General features: G+C 34.6%; 1 protein-coding gene across 1 annotated transcript in view; it reads right to left on the reverse strand.

Moving 5' to 3' along the window:
* The window catches only part of PolG1 (DNA polymerase gamma, catalytic subunit tam), a 123,417-nt gene extending 117,597 nt beyond the window's left edge, over positions 1-5,820 (reverse strand). Inside the window, exon 1 of the mRNA XM_085823247.1 lies at positions 5,320-5,820. Coding sequence (XP_085679373.1) covers positions 5,320-5,556 — 237 coding nt within the window. The 5' untranslated portion in view covers positions 5,557-5,820. The remainder of the gene's footprint in view (positions 1-5,319) is intronic.
* Between the last annotated feature and the right edge of the window lie 19,879 nt (positions 5,821-25,699).

The following is a 25,699-nucleotide window of genomic DNA, read 5'->3' on the forward strand; positions in this document are numbered from 1 at the left end:
TTACAAAAACTTCAAATTAATCTTACCACATTCGGCCATTTTACCATCTAAACCACAAAACAAGCAATATACTTCCTAACCAACACACACAGACCATAAGCCCTTACAAATTTACTGCAATCATGCAACCAATTACGTCATAATAGGGTTTCTACAACATTCAACTAATCAGGCTACCATAAATGAAACAACAACTTGGCGAAAAATGAAACAACAACTTCGTGATAATACAAGGGGTACCCTTCTCTCCACTCTAACCTCCCAGTTTTTATTCTAATACTTTTCAGCAAGTATTAACACTACCATTTCTCAAAGCTTTTTTTTTAATCCGATGATGTGCACTTGCCTATTCAGCACTGGCCACTCTTAAGGTCAGAAATGGTGGCCATTTTATTGTGGAGGTACCTAATCGGCAGCCACCATTGCCTCCTATGAAGAGATGGGCAGTTACAACCATGCCTTTTTCAAGATTCAAATTTAGGCTCTTTGGTACCATAATAGGCTCCCCTAACTACTACACCATCTGGGCAACATTTCTCAGAAAATAAAAAATGCACAGGTTTTAGAAATGTCAGTTCTCATCTGGTTTTGCTCTGGCATATCACCTCGAAGATTTTAAATGCAATATAAACTCATATGTTGTTTTTCAATTAGATTAGAAAATACATTAGAGCGAGCTATTATCAGCCTTAAATAGTTTCATTACGCTTCAGTGAATGTTGGAAATTAAGAACTGTTGAAGTTATACAGTAAAATGGTATCACACTATGAAGAAAACTATTCATGTATTTTCATATTCAATATGATATATATAAACATTTTACATGTAGAAAATTTTCTGCAAAACAACTACATGCTTTTATTTTTTTTTAAAGCTGCATACAATTTTGAATCTAAGAACACTAACATACAAAACAAATTCTTAAATAAACAATAACAACCATAATTGTACTGTAGTAACCAAAAGTAATCTTTTGGGGTTATGGGAAGAATTTATTATCAAAACAGAAGATAAATATGTCAAAATGCAACATAAAATTAGCAAAGGAACAACCTTGTGTTTGGCACATTTCTTTAAAAACTTAACTGTTCTGAGGACACAGGTCCCTCTGCTTCAGGTGCAAAGAAATCTGCAAGACTAATTTGGCAGTTATGCCATATATCAATATTTTATTGGATTGTCTATATTTTAGGGTATACCCCTTAGATTATCAGCAAGTTGTTTTATTTATAGTAACCTGAGTAGTTGAATGTTATGGAAACCCTATTATGACATGATTGGTTGCGTGATTGCGGTGAATTTGACTGATGGGAAAATATTTGTAAGGGCTTATTTCTGCACTAGATGTCAGTTAGGAAGTAAGTTGCTTATTTTTTGCCGTACACCATAAAATGGCTACATGTGACAAGATTAGAAATTTCTGTATGATTTAGAACAAAAGGGGAAAAAACATTAATTGACCTGGTGTGTAAATGAAAGTTTACTTAGTAGTAATTATAACTGTTCTTTTTGTATGAAGGAAATGTGTATGGTCGAACATAAAGATAGTTCAGATGGTTTGTTGCAAGAAAGGTTCATGCAAGAAATGCCACCGACAGTCCGGCACTATAAAGGACATTTTCAACTCTTATTTTTGTGAATTTATGTGGTGACGGTAATATGCAAATTCTAGTTCAGATAACTTTAGAATGTTTTTGGATACTGTTATAGAATTTTGTGTGCCACAGAAATTTCTAAATATGGCAAGCTGATATTTCCTTTTTGTAGTGCATATATGCGATCACATATATTTCCTTTTTCATGTTATTTCATTCTGTGGTTTAAAATGCAGCTTATTGAGCATTGATTCGCTATAAATTTTGTTCAATTTTGGTAATGAGTAACTTTGTCTTAACTTTATACGATGTCATTATTCTAATGATTTTTTTTAAAGTGAAAATAGATCGATGTGTACATGGACAAAGTCAAGGGAGTGTGTAATGCCAACTTTGTGCAATTCTCTTATGTTTTTTAAGTGAAAATAGATCGATGTGTACATGGACACCAAGTTTGTGCAATTCTTTGACTTGTTGTTTTGATTTTGTGTAGCAGCCATCTAGAAATTGTGCCTTGCTGGCCAATTTTCAATTTTCCCCAAGGGGCACACTGAAATATATTTTCACCATTTTATTTTTAAGAATAAGGCAAATAAAATGCCAAGAATAAAAACACTGTGCTAGAATTAGTGACACTTGGATTCTGAGCACTTCAAAATTGTGATTTCCATTAAATTTTATCAGTTACAAAACTAAATGAATTGCAAATAACAGAAAAGATCAGCCAAAGATCCTAATATCGCTAAGTTGTTTCATTTATGATAACCTGAGTAGTTGAATGCTATGGAAACCCTATTATTATGTAATTGGTTACATGATTGCAGTGAATGAATGATGGGATGGATTTTGGTACATTGTTATTTTGTGGTTCATGCTGTAAAATGGCTGAATGTTGTAAGATTAATTTGAGTTTCTATACAATTTGAAACGAAAGGGAAAAAAGCATTAATTGACTGGTGTGTGAATGAAGGTTTACTTGGTAGCCATTATAAGTGTCCCGTTTGTAGAAAGGAAATGCATATGGTCGAAATGCCGGAGGATACTGGCACTATGGAGGATATTTTTTACTCTTATTTTTGCAAATTTATGTGGTGATGCCACTATACAGATTATAGTTCACATAATTTTAGAAGATTTTGGATGCTGTTAAGGAATTTTCTTTGAGGGAAAACATGTAAATTCATAAATAAGTGGATATTTCCTTTGTGTAGTACCAAGATGAATTATCTTTTTTTATGTTATTTCATTGTTTCATTTAAAATGTAGTTTATTAAGATTATATATTTTTTGTTACCTGTTCCTTTCACTTAAGTAAATATAGATCGCTGTGTACATGGACAAAGTCAAGGGAGTGCGCAATGCCTAGTTTATGCACGTCTTTGACTTGTTACTTTGGATTTGTGTAGAGGCAATCTTTGGAGCAAAAATCACTGCTACACAAAGCCAAAATAACACGTCAAAGAATTTCACAAGCTCGGTATCCATGTATGGTCTAAAGCCACCAATTATCGCCAAGAGGCACGCATAAATATAATTTTACCCAAATATTTTTTTAGATAATATGAGCGACTATTTTGGTACAAGACTTAAGAAAATGCTAATACAGTAATTATAAAACATATGTACAAAATTCGTGCAAAAGGAACATATGCCATTGTAAAAGAGGGGAGTTCTGACATCCATAAGGGCAATAAATACCTATAGTGCCATCTCACATGCACATGTGTCACACACACACTACACACTATACGATATTTAAAGATACCCATCATTGTGTTGTGAGCCAGTGAAAGAGTATGGAGTTCACAGTAACAAAACACATATTCATTGTAATTACTCAGTGACAAGTAAGCTCGTCCAGCTTCATCTTTAACAATATAAAACAATCTTGATATTCATAGCAAACACTGGTGCATGTGTTAGCACCAAGGTTGTGGAGTTAGTAGGGAAGATGACCAACTCCGACTCCTGGAATTTTAAAGAGTCCGACTCTGACTTCTTCATATATATATATGTAAACATATATAAACGGGTTAAAGCTTATTTTTTTAATATAAAAGAAATAATAGATGCTACAGAAAAAAAAAAAAAAAAAAAAAAAAATGATGGCATAGTAAATTATTTATATTAATTAGCATTTATTATGAAACGGAAAACTGGCATTAGTTATTTCTAAGAAACAGTAAATTTGGCTTTGGCAAGATCTTTGTTGGAGGGCCATAGATCAGATTTGATAAACTTCAGTGCTGAGAATTTTCCACACTAACTTGAATAGGAGGAAGAGCTGTTACTGATAGGGCTATTTCTTTTAACTTTTCAGGATAGATTTTTAGAAGTTCTAAAAGAGGTGTCTTACAAGTGCAATAATATTTCTCTATTTCTTCAAAGGCCATGTAGAAATCTTGTTTGTATTTTTACATCTAAAAGCTCTTGGTTCTTTATTTTCATTCACTTTGCCTTAGCTTTTTCAATATTATCCAAAAATATTTCTCAAATTCTAATTCATCACTGGAAGAGGATGATAGTGACTCAATTGCAATGTCTGCAGTTTGACTATCCTGATTCGAATTCTTTAATTGTTCTGAGAATAATTTCATTCTTAATGAAAGTTCATAGATGGCTCCCTTTGCCTTTTTAATTTGTTCCTCATCCAAGAAAATTCAGTACTTCGGATCTACATTTATTGAAACCAGCATGATCTCATTGTATAGCAAACTAGTTTCTCTTTTATTCATTGGAAAAATGATTCCTTCTGCAGTAAACCCTTTATTTTAGAAAGAACAAACATCCCATTCTTCCGTTCTCACCTCCTATCAGTTCTTCAGATTGCAGCTTTTTTGTGGCTATATACAGTATAGAAAGAAGAGTTTCCAATTCTGCAAGATCATTCCGCAGTCTTTCTGTTAGTGAAACATTAGGGTTATTTACATCTTCAAAAAAGTTCTTAATTCTAACAACTTCTATATCACCACTTTGCTTCATCTATAATTGCTCCTTTCCCTGCTTGCTTCCTAAGAATGGCATCAAATTTGGGAGTTCTTGCTGCTGTTGCCGCTTACCTAAATTTACCAGCGAGATTTGGAACTAAATGAATCAATTTAATCACTAATGGCAAATATCACATTCATTCTCCTCCCTTATATTTATTTGTTAATATGTCAATAAAATAGAAAATAACCATTTATTACTGTATATAGTTCATAAATAAAAATAATAACTCAGCTTGTCATTAATTGTTTTCAATTCATTTAAATTTAATTTCAGATTCAAACTGTCCAACAAAAACTGGAGTCGACCTGTTTTTAGCGACTCCACCTCTGACTCCTTTTATCCCCAAATCTGGCCAACTCCGATTCTGACTCCACAGCCCTGGTTAGCACCCCATAAATTATGCAGACAAAGTGTTAGTTTATATCACAAAGTATTAACAAAGTATACACTGCTTTGCTAACATTATTCGAAAGTTGCCCTTTGAAAATTAACACGTAAAAATCGTACACTATACACTACTTTGCTAACATTATTCGAAAGTTGCGTTTTGAAAATTAACACGAAAAACATACACATTAACTGCCAGTGAAATGATAGCTCAGAAAGATCACGTTGAGCATAAATCAGTGCTCTGAAAATATATTATACAGTATTTCAAGTATGCAACAAAAAAAGAAAGATAAATTAGAAAATTAAGGTTTAATTACAAAATATATGCAAATATATGCTTACAGCTTCCCATAAATTATGTTGGCTTAGGTGAGATATAACTTTAGATAAAGTTTTTGCATCTGGTTTTATTTCACGTTTAGTTCCAAATATTTGTCGATGAAGGTCATAAGAAAGCATTTGTATATTTATTGCATTAAATCTTGAATGCTTTTCTTCATTAGTCTTATTTAGCTGACAACTCCTGTGAGAGAACCTTAGAATACTATAATTAACCGGAATTATATTTCTCAAAGCCATTTCCTTTCAATTTATATAAGAATTCGAGAACATCAATGCACAAATTTTGCTGCTTATAATACATAAAAATGCAGCTACAGCAAAAAAAAAAAAAAAAGTCAGAGGTTTGGATTTTTAGAATCCATCAAGTTCCTTTTTTTTTTTTTTTTTTTTTTTTTTTTTTTTTGTCCTTTATGGAAGAAAAAAGCTCAATTTTACACAAACATTGTAGCAATAAACATTTTTACATTTATAAACTTAGCGCGCGGAAACTGAAATAATAAATAAGTATCCTCTTAAACACAGTCTTTCTGCCCTAAGACAAATCATCGGTTTCCTCTAAAAAAATAACCAATGGGATAGAAGACGACGCTCATGCGCTAGGGTTGAATGGAACTGCAAGTTTCCGACCGGTGCTATATTCCTCGATATCGCTAAAGCTTTTGACATGGTATGGTATCGAGGCCTTATTTACAAACTAATCACTCTCAACTTTCCAGATCATTTTATTCGCTTAATAGCCTTTTTTCTCAGCAACAGAACATTCAGAATCAAAATCGGTACTGCTTACTCTACCACCAGAGTAATCAATGCTGGCGCCTTACAGGGGTCGGCACTTTCGCCGTACCTTTTTAATTTTTATATACACAAGACATCCCTAAAGACCCTTCTGTTCTTCTTGCACTCTTTGCCGATGACACCTCCATGCTTACTAGAGCCTGCACAGTTATCGCCGTAAGAAACCAACTCCAAAACTATCTCATAAAACTGGAAAAATGGCTCACCGTTTGGAGGATTAAAATTAACACTGATAAAACTAAGATAATAATTTTCCGTAAAGGAAACATGAAATACTATCCTCCACCCTCTGAAATATTTGACGAAGAAATAGACTGGATTAATGAAACCAAATACCTTGGAGTTACCCTTGACCAAAGCTTACCTTCAGAACCCACTTCCGGTCCGTAGTACAAAAATTTAAAATCACCACAGCTACTGTGCGACCTCTTCTTGGTAGAAAAAGCAACTTATCTACTACAAAACAATTAATTCTATATCGCTCCATACTTCGCCCAGCCCTCCTTTATGCAGCACCGATCTGGGGACATGCAGGTAAAACCAATATTAAACAGTTACAAATTCTACAAAATGAAATTCTACGAGAAATTATCAAAGCTCCTTGGTATATTCCAAACATCTATATTCACAGAGACCTTCGAATCGAACTTATTCAAGAGTATATTAAACGATTAGCGGTCAACTTCTTTTATTCAGTACAAACCCACAGTAATAGCCTTATTAGCACTCTCAGACACTCCCCGCATCCCAGAGAAAAACATCGGTACCCATGTGACATCCTATCCACATAAGAATTACAACCTTAATTGACTCATTCACGCTAAACTGACTCTGCGGTTTATCACCTGCGGCTACATCTTATAACGACACTAAACTTGCCACCCCCCTTTTTTTTCGCCGCCGCTAGTGCGGACCTCAATCTCTTTTTTCCGCCTCCCACAATACCGTGTAGCTAGAGGGGGGCAAGGGGGGCATCTGTCCCCGCCAAGGGGTTTCAGAATCCAAGGGGCGCCAAATTCATGTTACGACATTTTGGAATTAAATGTTTTCCATCCTTGGCAAGCAGTAGGGGGAGCAAAATCTTCAGTTGTCCCTGGGCGCTGAAAACCCTAGCTACGACTCTGCACAATTCCTTCCACCTTACTCTTTCTCCTCCCACCCGATCATTATCAGAAGTCGAGTAAAAAGATGTTTCTACATCTTGACACTCGAGAATAAAATACGATCTGTGTGTGGGTTGAATGGACCTCGGCACCGAGGTCCGACTCATTATAAAATTTATAATTATTCACAGATTCGAGTGACGTATGTCCAAAATTTTAAATTTAAAAATTAGTTCACTAGCGTAGTAAACTGAAAATTGAAGCCAATGTAATTTCTGTAAGTAAGCAATACGGTTCTGGGCAATTTGCTTGTACTTGCGTCCGATGTAATTAGGTACGTAGTATTAGAGCTGATAATTTGTGTTTTAATCATCTTATTTTAGCCATGTCTTCGACTAGGTAGTCTTAAAAGATGATAATACTCATAATCGGGGATTCTATGATTATTCACAGGTTATTAAATATTTAAAAGAATATTTGTCTGCGAATTTACCTGATTATGAATTTGATTTTTGTTGCTTTCCAGGGGCTAATATTGTAAAGTTGACACGTGAGGTTACCTTTATGAACACTAATTTTCATTTAGTTTTGGTCCACGCTGTAAAGATTTGAAAAAGGTGAATCAGAGGCCGATGATAATTAAGTAGAGGCTTTATTAAATGATGGAATTTCATGCACATGGAACAGCACGTTTCTACATATCAAACCATGACCAAGAACACTACAACTGTTGCCAGATCAACCTAAGCAAAAGTATAAAACAGTTATGGTTAAAATACATGACATTAAATCAGAAACGGGGAGTACATGTGATTATTCTCAACACCCTCCCTTAATCACATATTATTTTAAATTTATCTCTTAAATACCATAATCTTGGTTTAGGCAAGCATTTTGTAAACAAATCAGCTAACTGATTTTCACTAGAAACATATACAAGATTTATATCATACAATTTTACAATATCCCTAATATACTTTAATTTAATGTTCAAATGTTTTAGTCTATCACAATTACTTTCATTTAATATTGCTTTAATTACAGCTTGATTATCCTCATAAACTGAAACTTTAATATTGTCGACACCTAGAACTTCTTTAGACACATTATAAAGTACAGTTAGGTCTTGAATAGCTTTTGCTGAAGCCAAAATTTCTGTCTCAGTAGAGGACAGAGCAATAGATGTTTGCTTTTTAACAGACCAAGTTACAGGACAATCATTAAAGAAAATAATGTCCCTGAAATAGAATTTCTATCATTTGTATCTGACCCCCAATAGGCATCAACATAAACATTTAACATAATATCAACACTATTAGATTTACAAAATAATAATTTCAGTTCAGATGTCCCCTTTAAATATCGAAGAATTTGCTTCAGACCAGCCCAAGCACTGTTAGTGGGTTGTTCTTGTATCTGACTCAGACAGTTCACAGAAAACAGAATATCAGGACGAGTTGTCGTAGACAGATACAGCAAAGCACCTACAAGTTCACGATAAGGGCCATGAAATTTTTCACCATTCGCAAAATTTGATGAAGTTGACTTTGCACTAGAGGAGTATCAGATGGCTTACAATCTAACATTCTAAATCTATTTAACAATTTTTCAACATAAGACCTTTGGCCTAAAGTAAGTTTGTTCTGTGAATATTCAAAACTTATTCCAAGAAATTCATTTGCAACTTCAGCCTTGGACAACTCAAATTCATTTCTAAGTAGTTCAATCACAATTTTTACCTCTGAATCATTAGAACCAGCAATTAGCAAGTCATCCACATACAGCCCAATAAATATTTCACTCTGTTTAGTTCTTCTTACAAAAGTACATGCTTCACAGTTAAGTTGTTGGAAGTTTAACAGAATTATAAAATCACTAAATCTCTTGAACCACTGCCTCGGTGCTTGCTTAAGTCCATAAAGACTCTTAAGAAGCTTGCACACATGACCACTGTTGTCACTGTAGCCCATTGGTTGTTCTATGTAGATTGTTTCTTGGAGATCACCATTCAGAAATGCAGTCTTTACATCTAATGCATAGATTTCAAGATTTTTTTGAACAATGATAGCCAGCACAAGTCGAAGTGATGATGTACTAATTACAGGAGCATAGGTCTCAAAGTAATCAATACCTGGCTTCTGTTCAAAGCCACGAGCAACCAATCTAGCTTTGTAAACATTGTTTCGTTTGATGCGCAACACCCATTTACAGGATATTGGCTTTTCATCCTTTGGCAAGTTGACTGACTCCCCCACTTTATTTTTATTAAGAGAAGCTATTTCCTCATCCATGGCTTTCCTCCATAGGACTTCTGTTGGCAATGATGTTATATCCTCATATGTTACTGTATCAAGAGTTGCCACATTAGCTTCATACACAAAGTAATCATTCAACTTTACAGGTAATTTTATATTTCTTCTTTGCCTAGTAATTTCTTCATGACTTTCTTCAAGATTTCTGGATTCTACATCACTTGAATCATATACTACTTTATCTTTAGCAGGATCTTTACTTTCTATGGAAAAATCATCTTGAACTGAGATACATTTCTTTTTCTCTTCATTTAACAATACATTTCGAGAAACCACAACATGATTTGTGACTGGGTCCAGTAAACGATAACCCATGGTAGAGTATCCAATAAAAATCATCTTTTTTGATTTTGGATCCAATTTCTTTCTTAAGTTATCAGGAACTCTCATGTCTGCATCAGATCCAAACACCTTAATAATATTCAAATCAGGCGGCTTCATATTTGAGCTTATAAGGTACATTTTCCACAGTCTGATTTGGAATTCTATTCTTAAGATATGCAGCTGTCTGTACAGCACAGCCCCAGAAGGATTTAGAAAGCTTTGCTTCACATATTAGAGCTCGGGCCTTCTCTAAAAGATATCTTTTGGCTCTCTCAGCCACACCATTTAAAGAAGGTGAATATGGAGGAGCAGGATCTATCATAACACCATTTTTCTTGCAATAACGAGCTAGTTCACCAGACACGTATTCCTTGGCCCTTGGCATTATCACACCGAATTTTGTAGACATCAGGATTCTGCTTTAGGAACAATTTAAACACTTCATTTATGTCACTTTTGTGCTTTAAGAGATGCACTTCAGTAAATCTAGAAAAATCGTCTATGATTGTAACAAAATACTTTTCACCTTCCCTAGTAGGTGGATCAATGGGATCACATATGTCAGTGTGTACCATTCTCATTGGCACATGCTCTCTGCTTCTAGGACCTTTGTTCATAGGAGTGTTGGAATGTTTTGCTAGTACACACTCTTCACAAAAGCTTGAAGGTGATTCAGATACTGGCAAACCCATTTCTTTTAATATTTTATCAGATGAGTGCCCCATGCGACTGTGCCATAATTCTGCACTATGATTTGCAATGTATGTTGAAGCTTTAACAGGTTCAAATTGACTCACATACTGTCCTTTCTCATTGAGTTTAGCAAACTCAAATTTTTCATTCCTCTTTTCAATAACAGCTACATCATTCTTAAAAATTACACTGTAACCTGCTTTTTGAATATTCTTCACAGATATTAATTGACCGTTCAACTCAGGCACATATAACACATCTTTAAGTAATATTTCTCTTCCATTTAATGTTCCAGGTACTGCACTAATACCTTCTACCTTTAAAACTTCATTTTTCGAAGCACATGCAACAGTTCCAGAAAAAGGTTTAGTTTCTTCAAACCACTCACCTTTATTACACATGTGTGTAGATGCTCCAGAATCCAGAATGAAATTTCCAGCAGGCTCGCCAACCATGAATGTTACTGCAACCGATTCTCTATAATCTGATTTATGCTTAAATCTGCAATCCTTCTTGTAATGCCCTGGGCGTCCCCATCCAAAACAAACTAATTTTTTCTTGCAAAGCTTGGCAATATGACCTTTACTTTTACATTTGTGGCAGATGATATCACGCTTATCAGCGCTAAAAGATACGTTATTACTTGAGCCAGAAATACGAGAATCGTAAGAATTTCTCTCACCTTGCAATTCTTCAGCATTCAAGAGCCTTTGCATAACAAAGTCCAGCGTAAGCATTTCATTTGGCTGGTTCTCAATCGTAGATTTAATAATGTCGTACTCAGAAGGTAGCGACATCAACAAATAAATAATCACACCCATATCTTTGACTTCAGCACCCGAGAGACGAAGTTCATTTACGATCGCCAACAATTCGTTAATATGTGACTGCACACTGCAATCTCGACGTTTCTTCAGTGTCAATAATTTCTTTCGTACTAATATTTGACTAACTTCACTCACCTTATGGTATTTATTCTTTAAACTGCTCCAAATTTCACATGCAGAAGATTCACTCGACATGGTCGCCAATATGGCATCATCCAGAAGGGTTAGCAGCAATGCGTAAGCCTTTTTTGCATCTTTGATTTCAGCAACTTTCGTTTCATCCGCTTCAACGACTAAATATTTATCAAGTTCTTTGGCTGCAAACACAGCTTCAACACGGCGCTTAAACAGAGAAAAGTTTTTACCGTTAAACGGCTCAACACAATACCTTGTGTTCTCATCACGTGCTGCCATTTCAAATTTCACTTAACGCGCGATTCTGTTCCAAACAAATAAGTTCCACAAAACAAATATAACTGCTCCGCCTCTAGCGTGTTCAATATAAGAACCACGCTCTGCTGTAAAGATTTAAAAAAAGGTGAATCAGAGGCCGATGATAATTAAGTAGAGGCTTTATTAAATGATGGAATTTCACGCACATGGAACAGCACGTTTCTACATATCAAACCATGACCAAGAACACTACAACTGTTGCCAGATCAACCTAAGCAAAAGTATAAAACAGTTACGGTTAAAATACATGACATTAAATCAGAAACGGGGAGTACATGTGATTATTCTCAACACACGCTGGTACCAATAATTCAAATGACGATTTAGATGAAACACCCGGTAAATATGGTTGTCTGTAAAAGGGAATTGAACTTTTAAACCCGAAGGTCATTCTGCTTTCAGGTGTTCTCCCGGGATGTCTGGATTTATTTCGAGATAGTAACTTGTATGACCTACAAGAACTTAATAGGAACATAGTAAAGATAAATTCTAGACTTCTAGCAACATACCAAGGTAAAGATGGGCTTTTCTCTTGCGCTTCATTTGACTATTCTTGAAATACTTGTTTATCTAGAGACGGTTTGCACCTTAATCAGAGAGGTAATGAGTAGATGGGAAAGATCTTTGTAAAAGGTATCAGGATAACTTCGACTCTTCTGTTTGTTGCAGAGGTTAAGTGCACCTTTTTGTTCTACCTGCTTTAGCAGTTTCCCAGGTTTATTAGATATTCCTTCTCTTCTAAGCACTCGTTTGGATAGTAATCTTGGTGCTGATATTTCCAAACCAGTATTTTCAGATGTTTTGAAACGTGGTTCTTTAGTTTCCAGTATTCGGATCTGTAATTCTAGAGATTTCTTGCTCCATGTTTCTTATAAACTTTACTTAAAGCATGATTGTTTTACTAGCTCTGTTTTGAATAGTAACCCCAATATTTCGAGTTTATTGGATTTTCCACTTCTTGAATGTTCAGTCATCACTAGTGTAAGTTTTTTTTAATTTACCTCTTAAGACACTTTATGCAGATCTTTTGAAACGTTTTACTAGTACAATTTTGGAGAGCAGTTCTAGTGTTTTGAATTTTCCAGCTCTCAAATGTTCTGTCGACACTACATTAGGTTTTCTAAATTCTAATGGATCTCAACGTCCTGATAATGCATCTATTTTTGGACTTCCTGGAAACTCGGTGTCTAATTCTCAGCCTGCTGGCTCTTGGTGCCCTGATTCATCATCATCTTGGCTTGGTATCAGTTTCAGTTCTTGTACTTATATGTCGAATTTTCCAGTTCTTGAGGGTTCATTTTCAGCACTGCTTTTGATTTGCGTAATGCCACTTCATCTGCCCCTAGATTTTCTGTTATTTCGCTTGTCAATTCTCAGCCTACTGACTTTTGCTACTCTGTTTCATCTACTCAGCTTGTCACCGATTCCAATACTTTCCCAGCAGTTGTTGATTCTTGTGCAAATTTTTTACCATCCTTATTTTCATTTTTTTAAAGTTTTCTATTCTTAAAAATTATATAGAGTGTTCTGACATTAAGTTTGGGGGTGTAAATGATTCTAATCAGGTTGAAAGTAATATACAGAAATCTGAAAAGGGCTATCTGAAAACAGCAACTCTAATTTGTCCATGTTGTAATAAATATTTTTCTTGTAAAGAAACTGTCAAGACACTAACATAACTGTAAAATTTTAAAAAAGGATAATTTGTGTGTACTATCATAAAAATGGCAACGAAATAGAAAATAAATATCCGAGAATGTATGAGGTTTGTGTGAAATCATATGCGTCAAGACAATCATTTTTTAATCATAAAAGAGGTGTAAATCTGTGTCCTCTGAAATTCATTCAAAATCATATATTTGTGACAACTGTGAGGTAGTTAACTGTAAAACCTGCAGTAACCTAAAATATCTATTCTAAAAATAATTTAAATATTTGTAAACCACTTATTTTTCATGATTGCAAGGCATCCTTCCGATTTATTAGTGATCATAATAAACATTTGGGTAAATTTCACAATTGTGAGATGGCTGTGAAGGAGCTTTCATAAGTGGTGGAGTTTCAGCCATGGCTTTTAGAATCTCATTCTAAGGAAACATTCAGTTCTTTTAAAAAGTGTTTTGTGAGTGCACGTAAGGTTAATAAAGCATATCATTATTATTGTTGTCACTTCAATGTTAACACACACACACACACACACACACACACACACACACACAAAAAAAAAAAAAACAGTGCCAGTTTCAAGTCTAAAAAATCTTAAAGGTACTTTACCATTAAGCTTCAGATGTCCATCTAGAATTTCAGTTTCTGCGGAACAAGATCTTGAGACAACTGTTTTTTATTCAGGTAATAATCATGAGCTGTCCGAAATGAGCTGTCCGTTTGAAAATTCCGAATTTCCACAGCTTAGTCAAAGTTGTCGTGATCAAATAAAAAAATTATGCACGGTTAGGTGTTTCCACCGTTCAAATTCAGGAATTTATTCGAGATAGAAGTCAATCACATGATAATAGTTTAAGTATTAAAGATAATTTTGTAACGTATATAACTATAAATTACAATGTAAAGCAAGTAATAACGTTTTCTCTTAGTGATGATTCAGTTTCTGTTGTTGCCATGATTGAGAAACCTAGGCAGGAATCATATGACCCTATTCTTATTTAACCTTTTGAGGTTCGGTGCATGAAAAAAATTTTTTGGAAAAAATAACTTTACACATAGATAACTAGTTCCTAATACAACGTTATTTCATGAAAAAAAAATAAATAAAAAACGCAGGTAAACCTTTAAGGTAATTCATGACATGGTAGGATACCCGTTGTCACACGGGCCCATCAGCAGCCGAGCGGTAAAGTCGCTGAACACTGGTAGTTCGGTCCGAGGCTTGAATCCCGCGAACGGGCTGGCTGCATGGGTGCTTTCGTGGTTTTCCCATGTGTAACGTGCATACGAGCCAGTTTACCTTAGAAAGTCTTCTACGAAGGCATCCCTTCCCTTAGCCAGATAGCCCTAGAGTAATTAACTACACACTGCTTGTCCCACCGCGCACGTAGAGCAGTAAAATGGCATCTTTGCCACAGCCTCAATTCTTCTAACATGCTTATCTAAAGCGCTAGTGTTAGCAACCAAATGAAAATGCAAGATATAAAAAACATTTTTGAATAATTATCTAGAAAATATTGATCATATTCGCAAAATAAAAAATATGTTTTTTTAAAAAGAATTACATAATTAAAAAAAAAGTCGATCTCTGCACGACTTTTTAGATATTTTTTAATGACTTCATAATAGATTTGAAACAGAGAAGATTTTCGCTCCAGTACTTTATTTGCTACAGGTTTAAAAAGGAAGAAAGATATTTAGAAGGCTGTCATGATTTACATTTTACCTCCCTTTCCTCTGCTTAGGGTATTTTTCTATGGCGAATAACGCTTACATATCCATTCAGTATTCAATGGCATTCCATGTTGCAGAGTTATATTTTCCTTTCTTTCGGAAAAAATAGTAAATATTTTTCAAGTTTTAACATTATTGCAATTTATCAAAAAATATAAATTTGCATGTGGGACGTATTTGGTCCCACCTTTTAATTTCAAACATTCTTAATTAATATATATGAATTCAAATAATATTTTTTTTAGAAAAGGAAACTTTCACATAAAAATATTCATTCTAACACCAAAAGCTGTTGTCCAGACGATTTAAATTACAACAGAAATTAAGGAAAAAAACCTGTTTCAAAATTAGACCTGCAAAAAATTTAAATTTTACATTATTTCCATGAAAGAATACTAGTGCTGCCATCTGTTATACATTTAGAGAACTAAAAGGCGTAATTATATGTATTTTAAATGGAATTTTGCAGCTTTCATCTGGGAGATAAAAACTGATAAAAAAGGTGGGACGCCTAGCGTCCCAATGAAACCTTTCAGACTTTTAAGAACTATTTTTATTATGAATGTTTTTTGAATAATAAGACTAATATTTCAATCAGTGATACATTATATGATCTGTGACATAATAGCCAAAGAATTTGTTATATTTTTTTTTATTTCATTTTATTGATAATATCGGAAGTTATAACTAATCGTAATTTTATGTAATTTTTTCGTCGGGGAAAAGATTATTTCCAGCAAATTATTATTATGTGTTTGAAACAAACACATTTTGTTTTCCAAAATAAATATTACAAGCAAACTGAGGGATTAGCCATGGGAAGCCCCCTCAGTCCCATCCTGGCTGATATCTACATGCATTATTATGAATCAAAATTGTTTGAAACTTTAAACTTCCCGGCATGGTTCCGCTACGTAGACGATACTTTTACCCTGTTTGAAGGTAATAAAGATGATTTAAATAGAGTTCTTTCAACAATGAATTCTATTGATCCTGCTATTCAGTTCACTTTTGAACTTGAGACTTGCAATTCTCTTCCGTTTCTCGACATTCTGGTCACACGTAACACATCCAACTTCAGTACTACAGTTTACCGTAAACCTTCATCGGTTTGCCTTCCACCACACTTTAAATCATGTCATCCGACTAAACAAAAGTTAGCTTCATTTTATTCCTATGTTTTCCGTGCTCTTCAAGTTTGCTCCTCCAAACTAGCCCTTGATGAAGAACTAAATTATTTAAAAGCAATAGCTATTGACAGGGGCTTTTCACCCAACATTATTAATCAAGCAGTTAAAAAATTCTCATCTCAACACACTAAAAGCCACACTCTTATTTTAGGAGATTATAAAAATTCTGTTGTCATTCCCTTCTTTCCATCAATTAGCTATAAAGTTGCACATATTTTGCAGAAATTTAACTTTCGGGTTGTTTACTCTCCCATCAATAAAATTCCAACTTCTATACTCAAGGACCCCATTCCGGATATGAATTCCTGGGGTATTTATAGGATTCCTTGCCAGTGCGGTTTAATTTACATTGGCCAAACTAAGAGAGCCTTAAAATTTCGCGTCAAAGAACATGAGGCATATGTTAGAAAAAAGGAAACACAGAAGTCTTCTGTTGCTCAACATTGTTGGTCCGAAAATCACACTTTCAATTTTTCTGCTGCCAAAATTATTCAAAAAACATCTTCCATTGGAGAACTGGATTTTCTAGAGGCATTTCACATTCATAAAAATCTTTCTGTTCTAGTTAACGATCCTAATTCCAATCCAAATTTGCCTTCGGCTTTTAGAGAAATTATGTTTTAGTTCTGGTTTCGCCAACAGATGGCGCCACTTGCTTATTCTTGTCCAGGCTTTCTTACCTTATCTAAACATTATTTCCTATCTTGTTCATTTGCGGTTTTGCAGCTGAAGATGATGGTTCGGTAAAACCATCGAAACTAGTCCTGTGAAAATTTTGTAAATTAACGCTGATTTTTGTTGTTTGCCTTCTGAATTATTGTGTCTTAAATTATTATCATTCAGTACCGATAGATGTCGCCACCAACCATATGTGACAATAAATTCTTTATTTACAATTAAATGTCTCAGTACTCAAGGGCATGCATATTTTTTCTGCTTTTTTTTCTTTTTTCTTTTTTAAATAATTAGAATGTCAACAACTGGAAAAATTTTTCTATAAAATATTTTTAAAGATTTAACGAGAGCTACTAATGGAATATATGAGAAGATAAAGCAATGTACACAGTATTCTGATAACCGAAAACTCACGATGAATAGTGATCTTTCGGTTATCTAAGAATAAAATGCTCTCTATAATAATTTCTATGCCTCAGAAAAAATAAGTTTTATCCGCAAAGCGCGCTAGCTAATGAATATGAAAAATTTTGCATTTGTTGGTGTTGCCACGTTCATAGTCAGAGGACCAACACGGGACATCTCACAGGATAACTGCAATGCAACAATATCACAGTTCGATACCTTCTGTAATGAGAAGCTTCTTTATGTTTTCGAAAATCAAGAGTAGTAATAATTTAGAAACTGCGAAAATGCTTATCAGAATTTCGTAAATTATATTCAGAAAAAAAAAAAAAAAAAAAAAAAAAAAAAAAAAAAAAAAAAAGAAAGTAGTGATACGTTTGTGCTTCCAATAGAAGTACCGTAGAATTCCAATTATCCGAATCATTTGAAACCGGACCCCAACCGAATAATCAAAAATTCGGATAATTGGATTTTTTACGAAGAAAGAATCATAAGTCTACGTACACTGTAATTAATTACTGTATGTTGAAAATAGGAGGAAAAAAACTATTTTTAAAGAAAAAGAGATTTTAATTAATTAAAATGAAAAGGCAAAACTTTTATGTACGAGTTATATAGCGTACTGTACATTACTTACAAGTGCTGAAAGTCATTGCTTGCTAGACATCTGGGTCAAAATAAGCTGTCTGACTGTCTTCATCCGTTTTCGGGCAGTTAAGTTGCGCATCCGCTTGCTATTAAGGTCATCTCCCTCCTCGTTACTTTCTTCTCTCACACTTTCACTAAGTTCATCATCATTTACAATTTGAAATTCAGGGTCTGATGAATCACACACCATTTGCTCCTTTTAATGTCGGAAATCATTGATTATCCAATACCGTACATCTCAGCCAACTGTTTACCTATAACTCCTTTATCCGATTACTATATAATTTTTAATTCATTCGCTAACGGTAACACAAGACGTTTTCTTTTAGAAGCCGTGGTGAACGACGAAAAGTTTCCGTCTTAATTTTTCTCTTAAATTCTGAAAACGATTCTGATAATCAGCCATTCGGATTGTTCGGAGTTCGGATAGTTGGAGTTGCACTATTGCATTTACTTAATTTTTGTATTGTATTCTGTGTATTTCAATTTACATATTGTCTTAATGTATTGACCTGTTAAGTAGTAAGTGCGTTGTGTTATGTTTTCAAATTAAATTTGCGGTATAATAGTAAATACATATATAGAGCTCTCGGGTAGTACCATGAAATATTGTGTGCAAATGTTTTGTTACAGTTTCTAGTATTGTGCAAAATGTAACAGTTTCTAACAAATATTCGTGGCCTCAGAACCAACTTTCTGATAAGCACATTGTATATTGATTGTTATTTTGTAGTATTCGCCATTTCATTTCAGTGTGTGTACAGCACTCCATTAAGTATGTTGTATAATTTATTTTCTTTTAATGTGGAGTATAACAGCTTAGTGTTGTATAATGATAAGTAAATGGGATGTATAATAGTAGTACTGAACCAGACTTTCTTGGTTGTAGAACTTTGTAAATATGTATTGAAATGTTTTGCTGGATTTAATGTTTTGAATTGACTCAGTATTCTAACTCTGCTACAATATACGAGTATTAACTTCCTAATTATCACTGCGACTGTTTCCGAAGGTTATTGTCTAGTATCTTTTGATTAGTTTTAACGTTACAGTACAGCGTCATGTACAGAATTGTCTACTTTTCTGATAAGAGCAGTGTATACGTTGTATTTTATTTGTAGTATCAGCTTTACTATGCCAGTGTGTTGTTCGGTATTCTAGTAATATATTGCATAATATCAGGGGCGTAGCTAGAGTTTCCAGCGCCTGGGGACAACTGAAGAATTTGCGCCCCTTTCTGTGTACCAAAAAATGAAAAATATTTCATTAAAAAATTTCGTAGCATCAATTTGGCGCCCCTTGGATTCTGCGCCCGGGGACAGATGTCCCACCCTAACTACGCCACTGCATAATAGGTTTTTTTAATAATGTGCGGAATTATAGTAATTGTATAATTGTATAATAGTAAGTCAGTGTGATGTATAACTGCAGGCTTGAAATTCCATTGTTAGTCTATCAGGATTGGTGTTCCTCTTGCTTTGGAAACATTAACTGTCCTGATTCGGAACAGGGAGCTTACTGAAGCTATGTTCAATAAATTGTGAAGTAGACAATACACACAGGAAGGGTATACGAAACAATTTATTTTTCTATCTTTACAGAGCTTTCTGGACCTTCGGAATACAGAGACCAACCACTTGTGGTTTGAACGTAAGAATATAAAAATACTAACTAAAAGCTTTAACTAAAACTAACTTTGGATTAATATACAAGTGTCTACTTTAAGATTGACCGATAAATTAACAAAAAGCCGCATGTAGTACAGAGAGCTGCTAAAACTACGATACGTTTAAAATTATCACGAGGATTAAACCTCTGGCCTTGAAGGCAACCAGAAACTGAGTAAAAAAACTATGGCAAGCGGCCTGCTTCTAATAACTCCTTCCTCTCTCTTGCTTGGCAAAAAGCCACAACTTAAGTACTTGGCGTTAGCAAGACAAATTTGCATAAATAAGTTAAAAGCTTTTAATTCTGGCCGGAAGTAGAAAATAAGAAGTGATAGTAAAGATTTAAAATAAAATAAACGTTGATTCAGAAGTCAAACAACAAAACTCAGCGTTAATTCACAAAATTTTCACAGGACTAGTTTCGATGGTTTTACCGAACCATCATCTTCAGCTGCAAAACCCCAAATGAACAAGATAGGAAATAATGTTTAGATAAGATAAGAAAGCCTGGACAAGAATAAGCAAGTGGTGCCATCTGTTGGCGAAACCAGAACTAAAACATAATTTCTCTAAAAGCCGAAGGCAAATTTGGATTGGAATTAGGATCGTTAACTAGAACAGAAAGATTTTTATGAATGTGAAATGCCTCTAGAAAATCCAGTTCTCCAATGGAAGATGTTTTTTGAATAATTTTGGCAGCAGAAAAATTGAAAGTGTGATTTTCGGACCAACAATGTTGAGCAACAGAAGACTTCTGTGTTTCCTTTTTTCTAACATATGCCTCATGTTCTTTGACGCGAAATTTTAAGGCTCTCTTAGTTTGGCCAATGTAAATTAAACCGCACTGGCAAGGAATCCTATAAATACCCCAGGAATTCATATCCGGAATGGGGTCCTTGAGTATAGAAGTTGGAATTTTATTGATGGGAGAGTAAACAACCCGAAAGTTAAATTTCTGCAAAATATGTGCAACTTTATAGCTAATTGATGGAAAGAAGGGAATGACAACAGAATTTTTGTAATCTCCTAAAATAAGAGTGTGGCTTTTAGTGTGTTGAGATGAGAATTTTTTAACTGCTTGATTAATAATGTTGGGTGAAAAGCCCCTGTCAATAGCTATTGCTTTTAAATAATTTAGTTCTTCATCAAGGGCTAGTTTGGAGGAGCAAACTTGAAGAGCACGGAAAACATAGGAATAAAATGAAGCTAACTTTTGTTTAGTCGGATGACATGATTTAAAGTGTGGTGGAAGGCAAACCGATGAAGCTTTACGGTAAACTGTAGTACTGAAGTTGGATGTGTTACGTGTGACCAGAATGTCGAGAAACGGAAGAGAATTGCAAGTCTCAAGTTCAAAAGTGAACTGAATAGCAGGATCAATAGAATTCATTGTTGAAAGAACTCTATTTAAATCATCTTTATTACCTTCAAACAGGGTAAAAGTATCGTCTACGTAGCGGAACCATGCCGGGAAGTTTAAAGTTTCAAACAATTTTGATTCATAATAATGCATGTAGATATCAGCCAGGATGGGACTGAGGGGGCTTCCCATGGCTAATCCCTCAGTTTGCTTGTAATATTTATTTTGGAAAACAAAATGTGTTTATTTCAAACAGAGTTGAGTGAGAGAAATTAGCTCATCAATTTCGATGCAAGAGAAATGAAATTCGCGAAGTCTGGTTTCTAGACATCTTAATGCACCCTCCACTGGGACATTGGTGAATAATGATTTTACATCAAAAGAAACCATGAGTAAATTACGAGGAGAAATGTTTTTAACCTTTTTTACAAACTCTATTGAATTTTTTATGGTGTAAATGTTATTGTCTAATAGAGTGGAAAATCTAGAAACTAAATATTTAGCTAATGGATACGAGGCAGTACCTAAATTTGATACAATAGGGCGGAAAGGAATACCACTTTTATGAATTTTGGGAAGAGCATAAAATCTGGCACAATTCGCAACAGATGGGATAAGCGAATGTTTTAAGTTGCTTGAAATGATTTGCGAAGATTTGATCGCAGTTTTTATTTTGGATAAGTCCGAAGGTGAAGGATCTTTAGGGATCGGATTATATGGTCCTTCGTTTAAGAGTTTAGTGACACCATCGATGTAAGTGTTCTTATCCATGACGACTATCTGGCCACCTTTGTCGGCCTTTGAAATGACAATATACGGGTTAGAATGAATCTCGCGCATTGTAGCTCTTTCTCTCGCAGTTAGATTTGGTTTCAAAGGTTTATTATTGAATTTCACATTATGAGCGATAAGATGCCTAATCATTTCTTTCTGTGAATCTGAAACTTTACTGAACTTGAAAGCTTTTTCGATAGGAGCCAAAATCTTTGGAATCGAGGGTTTACAGGTTTGTGAGAAGTTAAAATTATATTTTAGAATTCTCTCTTGTTCTTCTGAAAGACTAACATTAGAAATATTAACTATTGGCTTGATGTTTACAATGGGAAGATTTTTTGAACTACTTGAACTGGAAGACTGTAAAAGAAGTTTTTCGAATTTAACTGCAAGGGTGTTTTTATGACGGTTAACTGCATTCTCCGTTCTAGACCAAGACTTTTGTTCAAGGGCAGTGAATTTTGGATATGTTTTAGCGAGTTCCAGATGAAGCTTATAAAGTTCATGTTCAATTTTGGACAATTGTTGACGTGTATCCCTTATCACGGACCGAAGTAAGGCAAGTTTGCAATTTAACAGAATTCTTGAAACGCGACTCGAAGGTTTTTGATTAGATTTGATTTGAATAAAATTGGGGATCAATTTTTTACATTTACATTTAAGTAAAAAGTCAAGATGATTCAGGAATTTTTGCCGTTTCAGGCGTAATTTAGTGAAACGATTAACGGTAGAAGGCATGATAAACAATGCAGAAAATCAAACTAAATTAACTGAGCAATAATAAAGTACACACAAAATAGCAGAAAAATCCCTCACTGAAATGAATAGAAAACAAAATGTTAAGCAAAATGCATGAAATCAGACAAGCAAAGCACAATATCCAAATGTACAAAACATAAACATAACTTGAAAATTGCAAAAATGTACTCACCTAAACTCCTACAATCATAAAATGGCGGCCACACCACGTGCAAAAAAGAAAGCAAAATGTAAGCCTGTTTGGGGCTTCTATAATTAAGACACAATAACACGCCGAATAAATACTGATTCAGAAGTCAAACAACAAAACTCAGCGTTAATTCACAAAATTTTCACAGGACTAGTTTCGATGGTTTTACCGAACCATCATCTTCAGCTGCAAAACCCCAAATGAACAAGATAGGAAATAATGTTTAGATAAGATAAGAAAGCCTGGACAAGAATAAGCAAGTGGTGCCATCTGTTGGCGAAACCAGAACTAAAACATAATTTCTCTAAAAGCCGAAGGCAAATTTGGATTGGAATTAGGATCGTTAACTAGAACAGAAAGATTTTTATGAATGTGAAATGCCTCTAGAAAATCCAGTTCTCCAATGGAAGATGTTTTTTGAATAATTTTGGCAGCAGAAAAATTGAAAGTGTGATTTTCGGACCAACAATGTTGAGCAACAGAAGACTTCTGTGTTTCCTTTTTTCTAACATATGCCTCATGTTCTTTGACGCGAAATTTTAAGGCTCTCTTAGTTTGGCCAATGTAAATTAAACCGCACTGGCAAGGAATCCTATAAATACCCCAGGAATTCATATCCGGAATGGGGTCCTTGAGTATAGAAGTTGGAATTTTATTGATGGGAGAGTAAACAACCCGGAAGTTAAATTTCTGCAAAATATGTGCAACTTTATAGCTAATTGATGGAAAGAAGGGAATGACAACAGAATTTTTGTAATCTCCTAAAATAAGAGTGTGGCTTTTAGTGTGTTGAGATGAGAATTTTTTAACTGCTTGATTAATAATGTTGGGTGAAAAGCCCCTGTCAATAGCTATTGCTTTTAAATAATTTAGTTCTTCATCAAGGGCTAGTTAGTAAAACTTTTAAAATAAACGTTAGTAAAACTTAGGATCCTTACATACTTCCCGCCAGAGTTAATTAGTTTGAGACTGAGGTCTAAAACTACCTTGTTGAAAACTTTTAGCTCTAGAATCTAACGCGAGGCCAATCTTTTACAAACATTTCTCACTAGAAACTAGAAATTAAAAATGTCGCTTTTACATTATCAACTCCATGGACAAGATTTTTCATCTGTACTGCATCTGAACAGGAGTTTCTAGTTGAAATCTGGTTCCTTCCAGAGATACTAGTTTAATGAAATGTTACACAATTAAATGGCAAGTAACATGAATACTTATATTTCTCTTTTAACATTCTTATTTCATTCATGACGTTATTTAATTATCTTCCCGTGCTCTCTGACATGTGTTGTAAAGGGAAACACCCAACACGAGCGTGTCTATGTACAAGTGTTCAACACTACCGCCTGCAATCAAAACACTAACGTGTTAAAATTCAAAATAACAAGACCTCAGAACACACCTTATATTCATCTCTAAACCCTGAGGTACTATTCTGAAAAGTGGCTAACTCTGAAGTGTAGCGTCAGAGAGCCTAACTACATTCATTCAACCTTTAACACATATTCACAATAATTTGCTCTTTTTACAGTCTCACGAATAAGTTAAAATTTTTTGGCATTGCTTTCACTTTTAACATATCGCAGTATTTCTTAACTTTTAAAATAACAGTTCACATTGTATATAAGGACATATTAACATGCCGTTAATTTTACACATTTTAAAAGATACATTAGTAGTACATAGTTAACTTCTATTCTTTTCCAAGCAAGTGCCAATTCTTCTACATTGAAATACTACATTTCAAAAGTCTTTCAGACTAAAACTTCTTTCTTGCCAGAATCTTTTAAATAAAATTTTATACAATAATTTTTACAATTTTCTTAAGGTACCTTTCTTAAAGATTATCAATTCTTTTACAATATTCAAGTATTTACACATTCCTATTATACATTAATTTTAGTTTTACTCGCGAGTAATTGAAAAACAATACCAAAATAGGTAACAACTCATTTCTCGCCTTTTTGGCAATAAAAGTAGGCCTCACATGAGGTAAAACTTCTTGAATTCTGCCACTTGTAGTAAGAATGAAAAATTAACTTAAGGTTTCAAAGTAACATAAAGCTTTACTTATCTTTGTGATATTCAGACATCCTTTTTTTTGCCCAGTCTTGGAAAGTGGCGAAGACTATGGTCTGGTTTATCTTCTTTCTTGTGCGGGTTCGCCCTTCGGCTCTTTCCTCGATGAGCTTTCTTTTTCTTCCAGTGCGGTCACCCTTGAAGACGTTCTTTTTCGCCTCTGCCTGTGGTCTCGGCCGTTTGATGGCAGCTGGTCTTGGCGGAACCGGGACAAATCTCTCTCGTTCCTGCTTGGATCTCGTTGCTGGCTGTTCAAATTTTTCTTGCTTCTTTGCATCTGCAGCTGGTCTTCCTTTATCCATTCGTCGACATTTGCTGCGTAGATTCCTATCCGATGCGTAGATCTTCCGTTTTGGAGCCGGGTTATAGTTGCAGTCATTTCTCCTGGCTCTCTTTGCATTCGTCGTACTTCTCCCTTCTTCATTCTGGGGGTGGTCGTGCCCCCTCTTTTCTGGTCGGTGGAACGGCTTATTTTTCTTGTTACATTCAATTTTCCAACGGGGGAACTTTCTTTTCAACTGCTCCTGTCTAGTAATCGCTTGCCCTTGTGATTGTCGTTGTTCCACCTCTGGAGCTTGTGCCTGCCGTGCCGGATCCTGCAAAAGATCTTTAAATATTGGCATTTTATTAAGATTATAGAATGGTTATATCTGGTCAATGTTTGCAGTGCATGTTTCACCATTCCTGGCTTTTAACACCACTACAACCTGAGTTATTTTTTCTATGA

Source organism: Stegodyphus dumicola, chromosome 9 (assembly GCF_044657685.1).
Source record: "Stegodyphus dumicola isolate Sdum_Otavi_A_Nest chromosome 9, ASM4465768v1".
Classification (NCBI taxonomy): domain Eukaryota; kingdom Metazoa; phylum Arthropoda; class Arachnida; order Araneae; family Eresidae; genus Stegodyphus; species Stegodyphus dumicola.